General features: G+C 38.8%; 1 protein-coding gene across 5 annotated transcripts in view; it reads right to left on the bottom strand.

Moving 5' to 3' along the window:
* Positions 1-20,667, bottom strand: part of MPHOSPH9 (M-phase phosphoprotein 9) — a 55,014-nt gene extending 34,347 nt beyond the window's left edge. Inside the window, exons 1-10 of one of the 5 annotated variants that reach the window (XM_022597834.3) lie at positions 20,511-20,665; positions 19,581-19,708; positions 18,167-18,430; positions 16,045-16,198; positions 11,176-11,265; positions 9,950-10,473; positions 8,890-9,013; positions 4,669-4,759; positions 3,168-3,256; positions 79-204 (exon numbers count right to left, since the gene is read on the bottom strand). In XM_022597834.3, coding sequence (XP_022453542.2) covers positions 79-204; positions 3,168-3,256; positions 4,669-4,759; positions 8,890-9,013; positions 9,950-10,473; positions 11,176-11,265; positions 16,045-16,198; positions 18,167-18,273 — 1,305 coding nt within the window. In that variant the 5' untranslated portion in view covers positions 18,274-18,430; positions 19,581-19,708; positions 20,511-20,665. Of the gene's footprint in view, positions 1-78; positions 205-3,167; positions 3,257-4,668; positions 4,760-8,889; positions 9,014-9,949; positions 10,474-11,175; positions 11,266-16,044; positions 16,199-18,166; positions 18,431-19,565 lie in introns of those variants that run through there. The other 4 variants (XM_089894423.1, XM_089894421.1, XM_089894422.1 and 1 more) reach the window with 4 other exon arrangements.

Below are 20,667 nucleotides of genomic sequence, written 5' to 3'. Positions count from 1 at the left end.
GGAAAGGAAGCTCAAGATGAGAGTTAAGAGTCATGAGTCATCTTTCATTGTCACTCAGCAGAGTGCTGTCAACTTTACCTCCGGTGGATGATTTGGGTTGGAAGCAGAAGGGAGATTCCTCTCAGGTAACTGCTTGTTTTCCCTCTGTTTTTTATAATAAATATCCTTCAGTGATGGTAGCTTCATCTCATTACTAGTATTAGACTTAAAGATATGAAACAAAATTATTTAAACATTATCAACGAATCAATGATGAAAAAAGTTTACTTTCCTGATATCAAGATCAGCACCATAAAAAGATTTTTGAAAAATTTAAAATAAACTGAGATGCCAGACTGCCAGATTTGTAATAAGAGTTTGGAAGTCATTACCTATTATGAGGCTCCCTCAGAATGAAAAAATTTTCATACCCTCTAACAATAAATATTAAGGGGATAATTTAAACCTAAGATATTTAGCAGCCTAAGAACACTTCCAAAGAATAAAATCCTTGGTAATCTCCTTACTCAAAATAAGAACAAAGCTTCGAGGTAAGAAAAGACTTCATAATGAATGAAGGAAGCAGGGCAAGAAACCTTCTGTCCAGATTAATTTCCTGTGACTCAAAGGGACAGGTGTCAAAAGGTGGAGTTCCCCAGCTCTGTAGTTATATTCGTGTTTAAGAGTTGGCAGACAACAAGAAGTGTTAAGAAAGAAGTTACCCAATCAAAATAAGACCCTTTTTTAATTAGTAAAATAAGAAGATATGGGGACTTCCCTGGTGGCACAGTGGATAGGACTCCTCACTCCCAATGCAAGGGGCCCAGGTTTGATCCCTGGTCGAGGAACTAGATCCCACATGCATGCCGCAACTAAGAGTTTGCATACCACAACTAAGGAGCCCACATGCCGTAACTAAGACCCCACACAACCAAATAAATAAATAAATATTTTTTTTAAAAAAAAAGAAGATACAATCCTAACTTCTACAGCTGAAATCAGAGCTTTGCTACACTGGAAGTGTTACAAACCTAAACTCCAAATATTAAAACACTGGGCTTAAATTATTTCAATGTGGGACTTATTGTAGGGCGTGACAGGGGTACCATTTAACCCTGGGCCTCAAATTTAAACTAACGTGGACATTCTCTCAAATGAGATTACAGATTGAGTGAGAGATACATTGAAAGCACTGAAAGAACACATTTGTCCTATAGCTTTAAACTTTTAAACTGTCCCATTTCCAGACCCTACATAGACAGACTGCAGAGCACCATGAACTAATGTTTTTTTTAATAAACTCTATAACTAGCTTGTGAAAAAGACAATTAATTATACTTTTTGTGTGTGCATTAAAGGCATTAATTTGTTAAATGTAAACCCTTAAAATTTACCACAATTTCTGTAATCCTGCTTTGAAATTTTACTTTTTATACACCAACAACCTGGAAGCCTTTTCAAGTACTGAAATCTATGCCAAGCAGCAGCTCTTGGACTATGGCTACAGCCTGAGGAATCCTGCCCTGGGTGAACAGTTGCAACTATGCTATTTACAGCTCACTGTAATACAAGGTAATATTTTTCACCACCTTTTTTTTTTTGGTGTGCCGAGTGGCCTGTGGGATGTTAGTTCCCCGACCAGGGACTGAACCCAGGCCCTCGGTAGTGAGAGCTCAGAGTCCCAACCACTGGACTGCTAGGGAGTTTCCTTTTCACCGCTTTTATGATTTCTCTTCTTGTCATATTTTAACATCTCTGAAGTGAGGATGTCTCTTGTAATTAACAGCATCTTACAAATGCCTTTGGTCAAGTAGCAGCTGTGACATAATTGTCACTGCCTGCTCATAAGCAAATAGAAAAGCTTTCAAAATTGGCCAAATAGTTGTCAGCAGCTTGGAAGAAAATCCTAGAGGCTACGCTGGAACCCCTGAGAAGCAATATTTAAGGGACAGTGAATCAGACATGTTTAGCAACATTCCCCATCTCAGAGTCAAAAGCAGGCCAGTCCTACATAACTACTAAGCCAGGTAAAAACTCAGCACCAAGGCCTTTCATCCTTTTTTAAAGAAATGCCAAGTCACCAATGCTCCTGGTGGCCCAAGGGAAATGGCATGTGGAAAACACAGAAACCAACACTGACTTAAAAAGAGAGGAGTGTGGAGTGTAAGCTCCCGTAGGTAAAGAAGTTTCAACTAATTTACTTCACTTATATTATCCATAAGTATGTACGAGAATTATAGGATAAAAATATATGTTTAAGTCTACAAAATATAAATTCTAAGGGATAAGCATTGTATCCGTCGGATTGATGAATTTTTTTTCTTGGTAGAATATGAAACAGGAAGTCTTAAAATTGATGGCAACTTTATATTTTGAGTCAACAAAATATAGTGTTAATTTACTGATGTTGAAGACCAAGAAACACAAACAGTGAGCCCTGTAGTTGCAAAGCCCACCGAGTCTCCCAGACCCCTCAATCTCACTTCCCCCCGCCTTCCTTCTTAGTGTTTATCTGTCTCTTTTTTCCTCCTTTCCTGAAGGACAGAATGCTGGTTCCCACCCTCTCTGGGACTCCGATGTCCAAAAATACACTGGTCCCATGTTGTCCTATCCATCTATGCCTGTCACTCGTGTTTACAGCTCTCCTGGTTACTTTAATTGTATCTCTCCTTTCCTCCAACCTGTTCTCTCATCTCCTGATCTAAACACAGAAGTGAGATATATACATCGATGTACAATACTGGATATTTTTATTTCTTTGCTCTGAAGTCAACAAAATATTTACATTTCTTGCTCAAAGAAAATCAAAACAGCAAATTAAATTGCTCATAATTATGATACAAACGGATCAGCGGGAGGGTGTAACAGAACAGAAAATCAAAACCACGCCTGGGAACGGGGGAAGAAGTTTATTTGTGTACCTACTATATTTAAAATAGTGGGCACAAAACCATGTCATTTCATTTCATAAAACACTAACCAGGCATTTTTAATTCCATTTTTAAGTAACGTTCCTAAGATCACACAGGCAGTGAACGACAGAGACCAAACCTGAAAGCAGGCAGATATGATTTAAAGCCCATGCTTTTTTCTGTATATCAGAAATTGAAAAATACAAACTTTGTAAATGAACCAGAGTATACAACTGTACAACAAATACACACGTGCATCGCGGGTTATTAAATTACCTGGCTTGGTGACGTATCCGTGGAGGCGGCTGGAGTCCCAGGCAGAGAGTGATACGTGTCCTTCTCCTCCAGTTTCCAGTAAGTCAGTCCTAATGTGAACAAATACACAGAATAGATAAGGTGAGGAAAAAGAACAAAAATGCTTTCAGAGTAACTTATTTCTACCTAAAGAAAATTAAACATGGGAACTATGTGCTCTAGAATAACTTATTTTTACCTAAAGAAAATTAAATACGGGAAGTTTTTGGCTATCTGGATACAGGAAATTGAATTTGGAAGGGAAAAAATTCACATAAATGCCTTGCCATGTAAGAGTCCTAGCTTAATGATCCAAATATTTTAAACTGAACTATCATATTATTAAAAGTCAAGATAAACACGTGCAATTTAAAATATTTTTTTAAAGACAATTCGTTTACGCACAGTACAGACATACATAGAAGCAATCTAAAGAATTCAGTAATTCAAATCCTTATTGAGCGTTTACTGTACCAGCTGGGGAGGAGGAGGCGTGAAGAGTGAGCTGTGAACCGTAAGTCAATCATGCAGTACACACAGTATGTCAGAAGGTGGTAAGCACTCTAGTAAAAGTTACAAATCAGTGTAAGGGAATATGCAGTGCGTGTGGAAGGGAGGGCAGGTGCTCTTTCTGAATAGGGTGGTCAGGGTTGGCCGTGTTAGCCATATATGAGGGAGCGCCCCCGTAAGGGGCGGGGGAGAACATTCCACATACAGGAAGCAGCCAAAGCAAAAGCCCTAAAATGAGAACTTATCTGGCATATTTGAGCAAACAGCCTCTCTACTGAAGCAGAGAAAGGGAGAGAGCAGCAGACAGTGAGGTCAAAGAGCAGAGCTAGATGTCTCCGGGCCTGCAGGCCTCTGTAAGGACAGACTCCCTCCCGACTGTTATTCTGAGGGAAGTGGAACCACCGCAGGGCTTGAGCAGAGGAGTCACAAGATCTGACCTGTCTTTAAAAAGGATCACATTGGCTACTGTGTTGAGAACAGATGGAAGCTGCAAGGGTGAAAGCAGGGAGGCTGGTTAGGAAGCTCGCGGGAAGCCAGGGGATAGGTGATGGGGCTCTGTTAGGGTGAGAGCAGGAAGGTGGTGACAGGTGATCGGATCATGGTAATTTTCACAAGGCAAAGCTAATTCATCCTGAATTGGATGTGGGGTTGTGGGAAAAAGGAGTCAGTATGTAAAGCCATTAAAGCTAAAATAAGCTCACCGTGGAGAGTAAAGAATGGCTTACAGACAGTTTGAATTTCTTAATTCATTTTGGAGTATCTGAAAAATGCTGAGATGATTTTTGCAGCTGTTTGAAATAATTGCAAAAGTACTGCTTTCTATCTTTACAGAACTTGTAACACAAAGTAAGGCAAGTAATGAGGTTACAGCTACCAGAGGCACAAGACAACACATAATACTTTTACAGAAACCACTCTAATATGCACACGTTATTATTTTGAAAAAAACTCTTTAGAAATATAAGTATCATACCTGTTCCTGAATCAGACATCCAACAATTTGGACTCTCATCTGGTTTGTTGAGGTAAAAAGCTCGAGAATGTGTAGCAGCAGTGAAATCAGACTACAATTCAAGAAAGAAAACCATTAGTTGCCAGCTAAAAATCCTTAGGCACAGACTGCTGACACAAGGAATAAGAGCCAGGTGTCAAACCCAGGCGTAGAGAAACTTTCAGAGGTTCACAAAGAAAGCAAGCCTGGTTTTCCCCACGGTTACAAGAATCGCAAAATGATAGGAATTAACAATGAAGGATTTTCTATTCCTGTGTAATTTACAAAAGTTTATTTTGATTCTCTGTGGAGATGAAAGAGGAAACCGGAAGCAGACAATATGAGTGCAGAATGAAAATGCATTTATGGACTTCCCTGGCGGCGCAGTAGTTAAGAATCTGCCTGCCAATGCTGGGGACACGGGTTCGAGCCCTGGTACGGGAAGATTCCACATGCCGTGGAGCAACTAAGCCCGTTCGCCAAAACTACTAAGCCTGTGCTCTAGAGTTCGCGAGCCACAACTACTGAGCCTGCATGCCACAACTACTGAAGCCTGTGCACCTAGGGCCCATGCTCCGCAACAAGAGAAGCCACTGCAATGAGAAGCCCGTTCACAGCAATGAAGAGTAACCCCCGCTCACCACAACTAGAAAAAGCCCGCACACAGCAACAAAGACCCAACACAACCAAAGATAAATTAATTTTTTTAAAAAAAGAAAATGTATTTATAATTTGCCATCGACTTCCAAAAGAAACTTCAAGTGCCTAGAATTAAAGTCATGTAGTATAAAAATTAGTGTAAAAGCCAAAACAATTCATTTTTATCATTAAGACAATAAATCAACTCTGAAAACTGCATATCAATAATTACTATGAACTTTAAATAGTAGACTACATCTTACATGCAAATAATTGGTTACCAGAAAAGGCTAAAAATGCTTACTTATCCTCAATTCTAATAAAAATTCTAAGCTAAACTCTCCTCACAATATCTCTGGCATTGTCACAAGAAATCTGTGTTTCCCCAGAGAGATATGTGATTTTCATCAGAATTTTTCTTATGAGCTTCACCACCATCAAACTTTTAATTCCTGTTGAAAAGTATTTAGCTCTATTTGCTTACAACCACCTGTGAACCCACTGCAAAAGCAAAAGCACGCTAAGCTGATGACATTCTACATGCCAAGGAGGGCTTATCCCCTCAGCCTTCTAAGGCACCACTTTAGCCTCCTTTTCATCAAATGTCTCTCCTAAGGCGCCTACCTGTTCAAACTTCTGTTGCGTCTCTGTACTTAACAGACTAAGAGAAGCTGACTGCAGAAGAATAAGTGAAAAATCCCAATTAAAATATTTTGACTTTTTCCTGGTTCTTTGGTGTAAACCTTAACGTGCTCAGTCGACACACGCCCCCTTGGCTGGAGGGGGCTCACTTCACACGGCGGCCTGCTGCACTCTTCCGGGCCACAAGGCATCAGCTGAAGAAAACAGGCCTGGCTTTTGAAAAGCAACGAAAGTATGGTGCAAGGAAAGCCCTTCCCAAGAAGCTGGCCTCAGCCTAGCACAGGATCTTCATCAGTAACAGTCTAGCAGCATCTGAAAAACCACCATGGAGCCCACACCTGGGGAAATGGTAACAGCCAGTCTGTCCCAGACAAAGGACCAAGGAAACAAAGACCGACTTGAGCTTTGGAAAATCCTTGTGCTAAACAATATCCAATTTCAAGACATGCTTCAAGATAGCTAGGACCCCAAATAAACTACCTTGTATAAAAAGAAAACTGGATCCCAAGAGAATTCTGATCATAAAGATTCCCTGGATTTATAGTGAAAATGGAAAAAAAAACAATGGGAGAAGAGAAAGGAGGAACTAAAGAAGAAAGTTCCAACTTTTGTGAATCCACAGAATTTGATTCAGAATTATGCAGGTAAGAAGTGCATTTCAGGTGTGGTGTCTGATTCAATAACCACCACTACCTGAAAGCCATTTAAAACTTGGACACACCAAAGAAACTTGATTTCCCCTAATGATTTAATAGCAAAAATATCTAATTCACCTTTAAAAAATAGGAAAAATAAAACTTGTCCAGAGATGATCAAAGAAAGGAAAAATTCAAACGGAATCATGCCCTCATCACAGCTTTACCCCCTGCGCAACTGACATCCCCAGAGGCAGAACAGGCTACTAGGTAGACCTATCCCCCACAAGGGCATATTTCTCAGGCAGTGTCTCTGATCCTTCAGCTGCTTGTCAATTCTCCACTGAATCAAGGGAGAAAATTAGGCTAGATCATTGGTTCCAGGCTTTACAGCACATAAGAATCACCTGAGGAGCTTTTAAACCACCTGATCATAGGTCACAACTGCACCAATGAGGACAGACCACCTGGGGCTGGCGGCCAGTCATAAGTAGATTTTTAAGGCTCCTCAGGTGACTCCAATGTGCAGCAAATTCTGGAAACCACAGGGTTACATAGAACAAATACCGATCCACAGTCACAAAAGACAGTGAATCCACCAAGTTACACACCACAAATCCAAAGTTCATCAGAAGTGAAAAAGTCTCCACAAACTGAGTTTCAGTTAAGGTAAAAACAGAAAAAATGAAGCTACTATATATGAAAACATTCTCCATTTCTGCCAACCTATTCCAATGAAAAAAACAACTTTCACCCCAGTCTCCAAATGCTTTTATGTCACCACACCAAATAAGGATATACCATGCTTGATGGCACACAAGTTCAAAAGAACAGAGCTACCAATACAGCACCAGCCTCCAAGGCTTGACGGTTCATGTAGCTTCTTCACCTTCAATTCCCTCCTCAACACAAATGTAAGTTAAAAAAATGATGATATCGGGGCTTCCCTGGTGGCGCAGTGGTTGAGAGTCCGCCTGCCGATGCAGGGGACGCGGGTTCGTGCCCCGGTCTGGGATGATCCCACATGCCGCGGAGCGGCTGGGCCCGTGAGCCATGGCCGCTGAGCCTGCGCATCCGGAGCCTGTGCTCCGCAACGGGAGAGGCCACAGCAGTGAGAGGCCCGCGTACCGAAAAAAAAAAAAAAAAAATGATGATATCAAGAAGCCTAAGTATCATGGGCTGAAGAAAGAAAATTTACTGAAAGAGAAATATTGCCTTATGAAGGCTGGGGGACTGCCTTCTTACGACTTCTTTTTTTTTAATTAATTTATTTTTGGCTGCGTTGGGTCTTTCTTGCTGTGTGCGGGCTTTCTCTAGCTGCGGCGAGCAGAGGCTGCTCTTCATTGCAGTGCATGTGCTTCTCATTGCGGGGGCTTCTCTTGTTGCGGAGCACGGGCTCTAGGAGCACAGGCTTTAGTAGTTGTGGCGCACGGGCTCTAGGAGCACAGGCTTTAGTAGTTGTGGCGCATGGGCTTAATTGCTCCGCGGCATGTAGGATCTTCCCGGACCAGGGCTCGAACCCGTGTCCCCTGCATTGGCAGGCGGATTCTTAACCACTGCGCCACCAGGAATGTCCCCACAACTTCTATTCTTTAATAGATCTTTTTCAAAGGAAGATGGAAAGACTATGTTTAGGATGATCAAGACATGGCCAGTTTCCAAAGGAATCAAGTTTGTAGAGAGACTTGACTTTGCAATTTCAATGTATTATACTAAACAATGTTATTCTATGACAATTTAGGCCAAAAGGTCTTTAAAGATGTTTAAAACTTACTCAGTAGCTATAGCTCGTTAACAAAAGCGGCTGCTATATGAGCAAAAGGAATTTAAATGTTTAGAATTTAAACATTCAATCTCTTACAATTTGGATTATAAATTCAGAGTTGTCCAAGCTTCAACTGTTTTTATAATTGCATCTTAAAGCGTTCACACATAGAGTACTACTTATTACAACTTAACAGCAGAACAAATCATTTGAGGGTTTTTTAAAAAACAATGTATTACTCGTAAACATTTGCAGTACAAAGAGAATTAGGACCTTTACAAAATGTTTCCTTTTTTTTTAGTAGTACTTTATCCCTCACTGGTTTTGATTTCCAGTCTACTAAAGAACCACTAATTGGAGCATTGTTTCCCATCCTTTGAGACACCAAAAAAGATATGTCAATGGAACAAATTAACAATACAAAACAAAGAACAAATGTTAATGAACATGTGGTAAAATCAACATAATTATCCTAATTGTCCATAGATGAAGCATGCCAGAGTCAAGTGACTTATCACCTACTTTCTCCATTGGTGATTTCTTGGTTTGCTCATTTCCTTGCATAGGTTTTAGACACCCCTCTTCTTTATGTGCTCTCTTTGGTTGGTTCTGCTTCAGCTTTTGAGCCCATGATGTTATAGATTTACTATTTAAAAAGAAAAAAACAAAACACCTCTCTTTAAATGCTGTCCTTCACAAATACAACTAAACACTAGTAGATACTATGTCAGTGAAAAATGCTTTGAGTTGTTTTTCTAATAGCAGAGAGAGGATGGATTTTTATTGATTCACATAAATTTCTTCTTACAATATCTTACTATTAAAGGCAAAATGAAGAAAAAGACTGACTAGCAGTGATTAACAATACTTATAGTCTGTAGCCATGGAACAGAACAAAAACCACCATAGTGGCCTCTTCAAGTACTCAGTATTATCTCCACAGTGAAAGCATACTTATTTAGATGGTCTTACAATTATACTTATGGGTACCCAAGATTGTGTTGCCACAGCAAAATACCTTACACTGGATGACATATTTCAGAGACATAAAACGGAACATAATTTTAAGTGATTATTTGCTTTACAAACATTCAGCCAAAGTTTCTTTTACCAAAAGTTTCTCTTACCTGGGTCAATCAAAATGTCATTTAACTTACAAAATCTCTTCTTATAAACAAAAAACATAAAACTGAGTATGCTTGTATATAATTTTTTGTTTTAAATTATATGAACATGTGCGACAAAATTCCACTGTTGATGCAGTCCTATACTCTAATTTTCAGCAAGTCGATAGTGACTAGAAAATACAAAAGGTATTTTTCTGGCAAGGCCTCTCACCTTAAGAGTTTTAGTAGTCTTATAACATTGTAAATGGGAAGACAGATGTCATTAGCATGTAGTGTGCTTTGTTAATTTCAGTTTTTTCCACAGGCAGTAAATAAAACAATTTGATAAAACTGATAGACATTCAAACACATCTCATTCCAACTAAAAGCAGCTGTATTTACTAAACATGTTTAGCTTATTATAAATGTAATAAACAAGTCAAACTCCCTTCAAGTGATGGAGAAATTCTACTTACTTATCTGTTTTTCCACTGTATACTTCCGAAATCTTATTTTCACCAAGAAAACTGTGTTCAAATTCACCAGGAAAAATGGGAGTATCTTCCTTTAAAGATGCACAAAATTCTTCATTTGTATGTATATAAAAACTCTGGTTTTTCACACCATCTGCAAGTGACTCCTTTTGCACCACCGGTGCTCCAAACTGTCCTTTAGAAACCTCTGCGTGCTCCATGAACTCTTGAGCGTCCTTAGATTTGTAGGTATTTAGTTCTGAGACACAAAAGGTACCATACCCACTGCTCACTGAGCTACTATCCACATTGCAGTCTGGTTGTGACATGGATGTTTCTCGCTGCATTTCAGGTTCTTTAGACTTGGGATAACTGATAACAGATTCATTTCTCTCACTGTTTTCAGAAAAAAAACCCATTTGACTTTCTGAAGATATTTGTCTGCTTAAAGAACTTCTATCACAGGAAGCCCAGGAAGCATTATTGGTCTGTAACTTGACTAAATTTTTTATCTCCTTCTGTATACGCTGAAAATAAAAAAGTTACAGATTTGGCCAAGGATGTATATTAACATCACATTTTTATAAATGTCTTAAAATATTGTGTTTAAAAATAAGAGATATTACCCTAAAGATGACACATGTGCATTATATTTAGTTTATAAACAAAACTGATATAAAGAACTAACTAACTGGGATCTTTGAGATGGCCCACACTCTGGCATTTCTCCCAGGGCCACTCTCACCTTTTAGAGACAGTCCGAGTCCTATATACGGAATGCGTACCTCTGAATAAATAAATCTACTTCTTACCTATCACTTTGTCTCTCACTGCATTCTTCCTGGGATGAGACACAAAGAACCTGAGCTTCAGTAAGCGCTGACACCAGGAACTCGGGCCCCCACCCAGGTGGAGGATGGAATGATAATGCTGACCCTCCAGACTTCAATCGACTACAGCTTGGACTCTGTGGACCTTTGTCCCAATTCTATGCTGAGTTCTCCTCTGCTTAAGCCCCCTCACGATTATGCATGTACCCTTAGTTTAAAACGTCCCCAGTTCTGCAGTTTGGGGAGACACTGCTTTGGGAAAAGATCCCTGGTGTTCTCCTCATTTGCTGCAAGTCATGAATCCTTCCTTCCTCCAAAAAAAAGGGGGGAAAAGAATTAACTAATTGGTTCTTCTGCAAATCTTACAATATAAAACAAGAATCAGTATAAAGAACTTACTTGAATTTGGCTGTGGAACTGTTCCTGCTGGGCATCTATCTGCTCCTGGCAGTGTTTTTCCACCAACCTGAATAGTTGTAACCACCTGGTCTAGTAAATTATAAAGTATTTCAGTTAGACATAAATTTTTAACCTAATATTTCACAGAAATATTCCTCCAGGGGGAAAGAGCCTTTTTTAAAAATGTGTTTTTAATGTAAAAGTCATAAGCTAAATTAATTATAAAACTATATTTAATGCAAAAGTACACAGACATAGGCTTGGGCACCCCTTTCTTATGTTACCTGTGGTCTGGGTAAATTTGAGGGTCTGAGTAAATCTTCCTTTTCAAATATGGCATCTTAATTTGATGTCATCTGCTACCATTTCTGATTAATCAAGAACTGCTGCTAGTTGTACTTTACATTTGTCTTAAGTCCCTCTTCCTTTCCTCATAACACCTAATGGTTTTCTTAAACATTAACCTGGACTCAGAAAAAGAATCCCACATCTTAAAACCACAAATAGTTTACTATTAGGAGAATTTGATCCCTAATTTAGTTGTTCTTCAAGTTAAAAAACCTCTTTTAGAGTCAGATATTAAAGTGCTTTAAAGCACTGCAGCTGAAAAAGAATGAAAAAATGACTCTGAAAACCTATGGAAGTGACCTATAATTCCCTTCACGGCCACTTTTAGGTCCTGATCCATCCTGACCCCCAAGAGTAGTTAAGTGCTCTTATAACTAGACTAGGCCAAAACACGGGAGGAGAGGAGGCAAGGACTTCTCCAGAGGCTGAATTCAATCTAAAGGCTGATCTACTTTCAGTAACAGACCGTATGTAATAACATACAATGTCAACAAGTAGCTACCACAACTGGCTTCCCTGTTTAAAACCTTTCGGTGCCTTTCCACTCCGGTCATTCCCTACAGGGCCCTGCGTGATCCGGCTGATCTACACCTCCCAGCTTCATCTCAAATCTCTCTGTCCCTTTCTCGACACACACCAGCCTCGCTGGCCCCCTTCTGTTCCCTGGACACGCCAAAACTGTCTTCCGCCTCAAAAGTCTCGCACTCGCTGTACCCTCTACCTGGAAAGCCCTCTCCGCAGTTCTCAACATGGCTGGCTTCTTTCCCCGCTGCGATTTCAGCTCAATTATCACCTTCTCTCGAAGAGTTTCCCAGACCACCCTCACAGTCACTCTCTCTCTTTCTTGGCACCCTGTTTAGTTCCTTCGGAGCGTTTACCACAGTCGGAAAGTCTCTCACTTGTTCTCCTGGTTAACCTGTCTGTCTCCCACCCCTGCGCCCACCCCATCTCCAGCACCTAGGACACAAGGCCAAGAGTGGACACTCAGATACACAGTCTAAACGAGTGTATAACAATGGATACTGCTAGCTGCGCTTTTCTTGGTATTATAGACTACACAATCCAGAGACCCTTCAGGTTCATGGTGAAAGCCACTTACATAACAGAATTAAGTTGAAACCTGTATAACGGTATTAAGGTAAAGTGGAGAAAACCTCAAGACTGGAAAAGGAAGCCTTAAAATGAAATACGATGGTACTGATAGGAAGCGTGAAATCTAAATCAATTGACTTCAGAACAAGGTGGACTAGATCAAATCAAGTCCCTTACCTTCTCAACTTATAAAGTATCTTATATTAATCAAAACATAAAAGAAATCATCAGGCAACAGTTTTCTTATTCAATTATACCTCTATACCTTTAGGAGTTATTTTTATCCTAATAAAGTTATTATTCACATAAAACTAAATTATGATAGAATAACAATTTACTTAACAAAAAATGGCTTCATAGTATGTGAGACACTTGAGATTAATCACATCCTTATCACCATTTTCTTATTTAGGATACAAATGAATAGAGTTCATTCAGGCCATAAATTAGTGGAGACTTTGTTTTTCCAAGTCAGACTTTATTGTTAATGTTTTAATTTTAAGTAAGCTAATTTAAGAATATTACTAATACTGTGAATAACATTATACACTTAATTATTAAGAAGGGCTATTATTCATTTCCAACTAAACCTATGTATACCACCCGCATCTTACATACTGCTGGAGGGCATGGGTGCCAAGTTTTCCCCTGAGCGCAGGTGCCTGGCCCTATTAGCCTGAACGGGGGCTGCTGCCATCCGCTGCTCTAGTCTGGCCTGGGAAACATCCTATGGGCTTTTCCCAGGCCAGACTCCCACCTCTCCACCAACAACCTGGGTGGTCCTAAACACGTAAATTTGACTTCTTTATGCCTCAGTTTCCTAATTATAAAAGGGGAACAGCAACACCTCATAGGTGGCTGAGAGGACTAAATTTTAAATTTAAATGTGATGCACGTAAAGCAGTGATCTCAATGGGGGAAGTATATTTTGAAAATCTGTGAGGTCATGGTTGTCACAAGGATAGCGGGAGCACCACGAGCATTTAGTGGGCAGGATCCAGGGATACAAATCACAGGATAGTCCCTGACAATAAAGAACTGTCCTGTGTCCATTTTATATTATAAAAATGATACATATTTTGCATAGTTTTCAAATCACCAAATTGTCCAGGAATGCAACTACCAAGATGTTTCAGAACTTGCTCAGAAATGAGTCACCATTTCAAAAAATCATGTCACCAGTTGCAGTGGTGGATCATCAGTGCAAGGCAGATGTATCAGTCTGTGTTGATAGCTGCTGCGTTCAAGGTGAGTCTACATAGAAGTAAACACCAGACTGCGGCTACATTATGTTTTCTAATGTGGATATGTCTGAGTATTTATACATTTACATATTATCTTATTATAAGTAACTATTATTCCTCTTTTATAGCACAGGACATTACATTGATTTTTTTTTAAAAGCAGATACAGGCAGGTTATATTATCTGTGAATTTCATTTCAGGACAATATAAGTTGATGTTATTTTGAAAACTGTTATAAAAAGAGGGCTTTGGGTCCAATAAGGTTGAGTGCCACTGACAGAAAGTATCTAGTATACTGCCCGGCAAATACTCAATAATTACCACATAACTATTACTATTATATACATAATCAGTAGTGCTAAATTGTTAAAATAATTTAGTTAATGATGTGCTTTTAAATTTTTCTTACAATCACAGAAATATTAGCAAGTACTTAAGAACGTATTAAAGTATTTCTATGGAAATGCCTTAAAAGATTCTTTCCTGATCTAATAAAAATACATAACCTTCCCAAGTTTAAGCAGTGATAAACTTAAGAATCCCAGAAGAGATGTTTTATAAAGGAATTCTAAAGAATCAGGTCATCCCCAGATCTCTTCCAGAGCTCTGTGGAGGTTTAGTTCTTTACTGTAATAATGTAGATTAGTTTCTTATAAGTAGGAGAAATCAGACAAATGTTACTATTCCAAAAGAAAGGTGTAAACATGAAATTCAGGGAAATAAGACTTGCGCAATCATTACCTTCCCATTCTTTCTAAATCATTACCCTAAAGCATCAGAGACTTTTATTTTCATAGGCTATGAAAACACACGAAACAAATTCAGGAAATTTTACTGAAATGGCCAAACAAGTATTTCATATTCTGTCAAAGTAAGAAATAGCTTAACAAGCTCTTCAGCGAATAATCAATTATATGCCTACATTATAAAAATTAAGCAGTCAACTAATACTCAACAGAAAAAAATAATCTGTTAGATCACAGGAGAACAAAGGGCAGAAAGAAAGAAACTGGTTCAAATGTTAAAAGGTGTAAGTACCTGGCTGGTGTTCTGGCTTGTAATCATCTGTGTCTTAAATTCACAACTATATTCTGACTCTGATTTAAGATGTTGATTTCAAAGACTAAAAGGAACAATTTCTACTTAAAAATGAATTTGCCAGAAGTCAAGCCACATTGAGGCAATGCCTCATTTCTTTTTTTAAAGCATATCAATTCAGGTATTATAAGCTAATGAGTAAGTATACTAGGGGAAGCATTTCATAAAACATTCCATTATTATTTACATCATTTTACAATGGCATTTTATAGGTCGTTTGCACTAGCACATACTGGTTGTTATATGGGAAAAAAAGGTATCAAAACTTAAAACTCAGTTTTCTTTTAAGTTTGCCATAATAGTCATTTTTATAACTCCAATGACTATGGATAATGAATATAAGTAATTACACTTAGGGGTGGCTGCTGCTGAATTCTTAAACCAGATAATCTTTCATTCCATTTATTCTACATAGTTTTAAAACTATGATTAACATTTACAACAAAATCTACTGCTCTCTAAAGAATTTAATAATAATGTTTTACACATTTCTACAAAGTGTTACCAACTCTAGCCTTAGAAAAGTCTATCTTGGGCATTATTCCATGAAACAAAACTTATTTATAAGTATTCTTTTAACTGTTAAATTTTTATGTCACAATTTAACCTATGGACAAAAGAAAGAACCACTTGACCTGAACAACCAATATAAGTCAATGTAGCACAGCTAAATGCGATAAGGTATTAAACGGAAGCCTTACTTTATAATTAGAAATATTTCAAAGTGGATTTAGGCTTTACAAAATGATGACAACTCTGTATAAGTTACTTAAAAGATCAGAATTAGTAACAATATCAATAATTTTGGAATTCTCATTTTTATGAACAAAGACAATATTTTAGTTCACATTTAAAGTATAAATTAGAATGTCTAATCACTAATATATTATTAAAACATACCTTTGATCATTTTTCACATTTGTTCTGTATTGTTCCCTAATTAATATCCTTGACCACTTTATTCTAGCAATAACTTAAGTATCATGCTCTTTAGGATATAAATTTCTAATAATTTAGAGTTTAGTAGAGGCATATCTATAAACAGAATTATTTTGTTAATTCCAGAAATGAAACAAAACTAGATACCTCACAGTTTTTCCAAAGTTCCGAATCAGTCTTTCCACTGTTGTGTAGCTCTTGCATTAAAGAGGTTAGGACTTCAACTGTACCTTGAATTACAGATGGTCTGGTCTTCCCTGAGAAAGAGGATACCCCATTTGTACTAAGGTGGGGACTACTTCTGTTGAAACATAAATAATTCAAATGGTTTTCTTCATTCTACCAAAGTGTTGAATAATTCAGCAGTTCAAGATTTAGCAGAGCAGTACAAAACTACTGATATTTAATCCTTCTTAATGGCACCTCATTTGCTGAAAATCTGATCACAAGTTTGTCCACGAAGGGAAAACAGCAGTGAAAAGACAGGCAGCACTTAATTGTATTTTTAAGAACACAACAGAAGAACCTTCTTCAGAAGTGAGAGAACACTCCAGAGTACAGCAGAAAATAAAAGTTTCTGCTAAACAATAAGAAAAATTCTAAGCTACTCCGATCTAAATTATTCCAGAGGATTATTTCACCTCACTTTAAGAACAGACCTTTATTGTTATGGAGATTCTTTCTCCATTGCCCAGAATTACAGTCAAGTCTTGTTAACTGGATCCCCCTAATTTGGTGTGATAAGGTGATGCTTATCTTTGCACTGTCTTTGAATAAAAGTAGTGCCAACCAAATTAGCAGCAAATATTCAGGACTTATTTAGCTTATCCAGTGTGTAAAATAGCACTGATCCTTTCCAGGAGGACTGCTTTTCCGAATCTGAGATGAGTTTATTTCAGATTTGTTTTATAAACCCACAAGGCATAATTAGGGACATTAAAATTTATTTAAATTCTAACCGTTGAAAGGTCACTTTATTTATTGATACTCTGCTTTGTTTCACAAACAATTTGCAAAAAAGAGGACCTAATGAAAATAACAGTAAAATAATAAAGAGGATCAGAGAAAATACTAATAAAAAATTCAAGGGAAAGAACATAATATGTTGTCCATTAAGTGTTAGATATACAATTATAGTTGTGTAATAATCAAGTTTAAATTTGGCCAATTTAACTGCCAGTCACAATGAAAAGGGAGACGCTTCAGTTACATAATTTTCATTAGAAAGGCACATTCAAGCTCCTCCAAGTAAATCAGACACTATGTTCTAAAAGGGGTTTCTTCTAGAAGTGGGTTTCAAAGGGGCTGTCAAATGATACAGGAAACAAAAAGCGTGGCCAACATTCAGGAAGTGGGTATAGATTACGATGGCCAACATTTCTGGACCTTATCCCATGCTTTTTTTTTCCCTTTCCTCCCTATTTTAATTTATGCTTTCTCCTCTTCTTTTATGTATTCTTGTAAGCTGCCTTAAATTCCTTCTGAGGCCAAAGAATGAACAAATTTTTTAAGGAATTAATTTATTTAAAATACACAATTTCTTCAAGACCTATTACTGTGTGTAAATTTGCTCCTTTGCCAGTAGGCCCCAGACTGCTGTGCTTTTGTTTTATTGTACCTGCTTTTTATAGGTGATCTCCTCTCCAGTGGTCCCTGCCTCTTTGCTGTTTTTAACCTACTGTAATTTAGAAACCAAATAATCAACTTGCCAGACTATGTACAAAATAAGAGTAAACAGACCCTGATTAAAAACAAACCAAACATGGGATAGTTTAAAAACAAAATGCATAAAATGCATTGTTTGATAGTATCTACTTTGTCAACTCAGAGCCTGCTTTTTTGCTTACTTCCTAGTATTCAACTTTAATTGCTACTTTCCAGACTGGTGAGGTATTTTTGCAATATGAAACATTATTTATCCTCTTAACTTCAAAATGGAGAAACAATATTTAGACAACTAAATTTTAAAGATATACTTGTAATTTACCAAAAACAAAAAAAGTGTAAAGAAAACTCCAACTAGCAAAACAAATTCTTTTTCACAATGTTCCCCATGCAAAAGTACATCTCTGGGAGAAATGAAAAACATGAAAGGATTGAAACTATTCTTAACCCGAACAACTGTCCTTGAACAGTTCCTGATCGTAGTTTTGGGGTTTTTTAAATGCAAATCAGTAACTATGACACTATTTGGATAAACTGGCAAACTATGCAAATAAAGTTATTTTGATTTGTCATTACATTAAAAAAAAATCTATCCCATTCTTACCTATTAGTACTTAAGTTCAGTCCAAGAGAATGGGGAGAATTTTTTATATCAGATTCTACAGAAGATGAAGCTTTTTGTAAGGGTTTCCCCAAGTCAAAATCTTCCATAGCGTACAGAAATTGTTACACTCTCTCACTGGAAAATGTAGGCTCTTGCACTGTTTGAAGAAACTGAATCTGAGTCATCTTCAGATGCTTCATCGTCTAAAGGCATTTTCAGCTGCTGACATTCAGACTGTGAAATGTCTGAAGGTCCCAGGAGAGTCTGAAAATGAATGAAGAACAAAAACTATTATAAAAAGCCATTAAACCTAGCAACTGTCTTTTCAAGACTGTGGAAACCTTAATCCTTTTATACAAATCTACATTAAGGATAGCAACATTATTCATAATAAGCCAAAATTCAGAAACAACCCAAATGTCCATCAACTGATGAATGGATAAATAAATGTTGTGTATCTGTATAATGGAATATTTTTCAGTCATAGAAAAGAATAAAGCACTGATTTATGCTACAATGTGGATAAACATTTAAAACATTATGGCAAAGGGAATTCCCTGGCAGTCCAGTGGTTAGGTCAATAAAAAATCTACAAATCTTCTGATTTGCAGAAGTAGTAGTACCTTTTCAGGTAATATTTCACAATTTTATGTGCTTAATAATCAAGGTTCCAGACACAATTCTACCGTGTAACAACTGGAATACTTATTGATACGTGCCTTGTTCATTCCTTTAATAAATTCTACCAAGTATCCATGCTTGTTGATTTATACAGTGAATAGATGAATGGGAACTACTTGGTATCTATATTGAATCTCGTACTGAAAAGAGCCAATTAAACTGTTAACAGTGGTTGTTTCCCCACTGGCTGGAAGGTGGGAGTGGAAGGAGTGCACTATATACTGTATACGTAGAGTACTTTTGTACTCTGTGCATGTTATCACTTCTTAAAAAATAAACTATTTGCCAGGTCCACTAAAATTTAACTGAAGCTAGATGTACAGAGGTAAACTGGCTATAACAAGTCAAACAGCATGCCTGCTTCTTAAGGAATTCATGTCCTTAAAAAAAAAGCCAGGAGTAAGTGGGTGGGGGAGGGGGAAGAATACAGAAAACATATGCTGCTTACAAGATGGAAATTTCAGGGGGTGCGATAGAGGAAAATTACCTATTATTCTGGTTCCTCTAGGTTCCCACTTTCTAGGGCCTGGTTTTACAAAGCACAACCTTGAGAGCATCAGCTCACAAAGGAACCATTTCCTTCAGGGACAGGTGTGAAGGCCAAGGGTAACCGGACCTAGCTAAACGGATTTCTCCCCAGTGACTCAGCCCATCACCAACGACAAATGGGGTATTGAAAAAGTCAGGGGCTGCACCTTCCATCTGGCAACGAAAATACCTGGATTCAAATCACCTTGCTCTTCCAGCAGGAAAACACAAGCTCTCCAGGGACGCGGATCGGCCTGCAACCCCATCTATAATTTCCCCCGTTGAGTTAATCCGGATGCAGTAGATCCAGATGGATCTTGAAATGCGATGATGCTTTCCCAGCAGAGCGTGAGAGTGGGGAAGAATGGGTGGGAGAGTGGGGGATGAATTAAAATTTTTTAAAAAAGATATACAATGCAAAATTTTAAGAACCTGATGGAGAATGCGTATAAGAACAGAGACTTTTATATCTCCCATCAACAAAATATGACGCTTTTGATGGCCCCAGCTCCTAGCAGAAAAAGGGAGTTAGGGGGTAGAGGAACGACTGATGGGGGTCTGCTGAGAATATAAAAGTTAACCAGGCGTTTTGCTTTGGTGGGAGCCTAAGAGGGGGAAAGAAGGCATGATTTCAGGTTTTGAGGCCAGATCCTGACTTTCTCGCGCTCACAGCCAGACCGCAGCTGCTGGCGGCGGCTCTCGGGTTAAAGTATGAAGGCGAGGAGAACCCACGCAGTTGCCTAAATTGTAGGCAGCAGGGAGGCTGTAGTTAAAACCACCGGTCCAACAACTACAATCGTGATTCTCAAAGTAAGCCCAGGAAGCTGGTCAAAAAAAAATAGAGACAGAAATCCCTCAAGCCCCCCGCCCCTCGGGAAGAGGCGCTCAGCGATTGGGCCGCGCGGGTGTCACTCAAGGGCAGAGTCTAGAAAAGGTGCACTGCCGCGAGCAAAGCCCCCACACGGCCGCGCGCTCCGCTGAGGTTGCGTCGAGGGAGTGTTGTCTTTTCCCCACCCTAACACATCAGCACACTCAGGGGGCCGCTAACTTGGTGTCTTCGAGTCGCGTCCCCTGTTTCCCGCGACCGGCAACTCCCCGCAGGCCGGCAGCTCCCCGCAGGCTGGCGGCCGCTTACCTGGCCGCCGTTCACACTGCCGATGTCAGTGTCGGGCGAGCGCCTCTCGCGACCGTTAAGCTCGAGGGAGCGTGCGCGCGCCCGGCGTCTTGGTTGCGATTGGATGATCGGAAGGGGGCAGAGACGGCCGAGCCGCGGCGCGCGCGTCCACTTCCCC

The sequence above is a fragment of the Delphinapterus leucas genome, chromosome 14 (assembly GCF_059928025.1).
Source record: "Delphinapterus leucas isolate spDelLeu-1000000601 "Yukka" chromosome 14, BTC_Dleu_Yukka2, whole genome shotgun sequence".
Lineage (NCBI taxonomy): Eukaryota > Metazoa > Chordata > Mammalia > Artiodactyla > Monodontidae > Delphinapterus > Delphinapterus leucas.
This window is presented reverse-complemented; position numbering and strand designations above follow the sequence as displayed.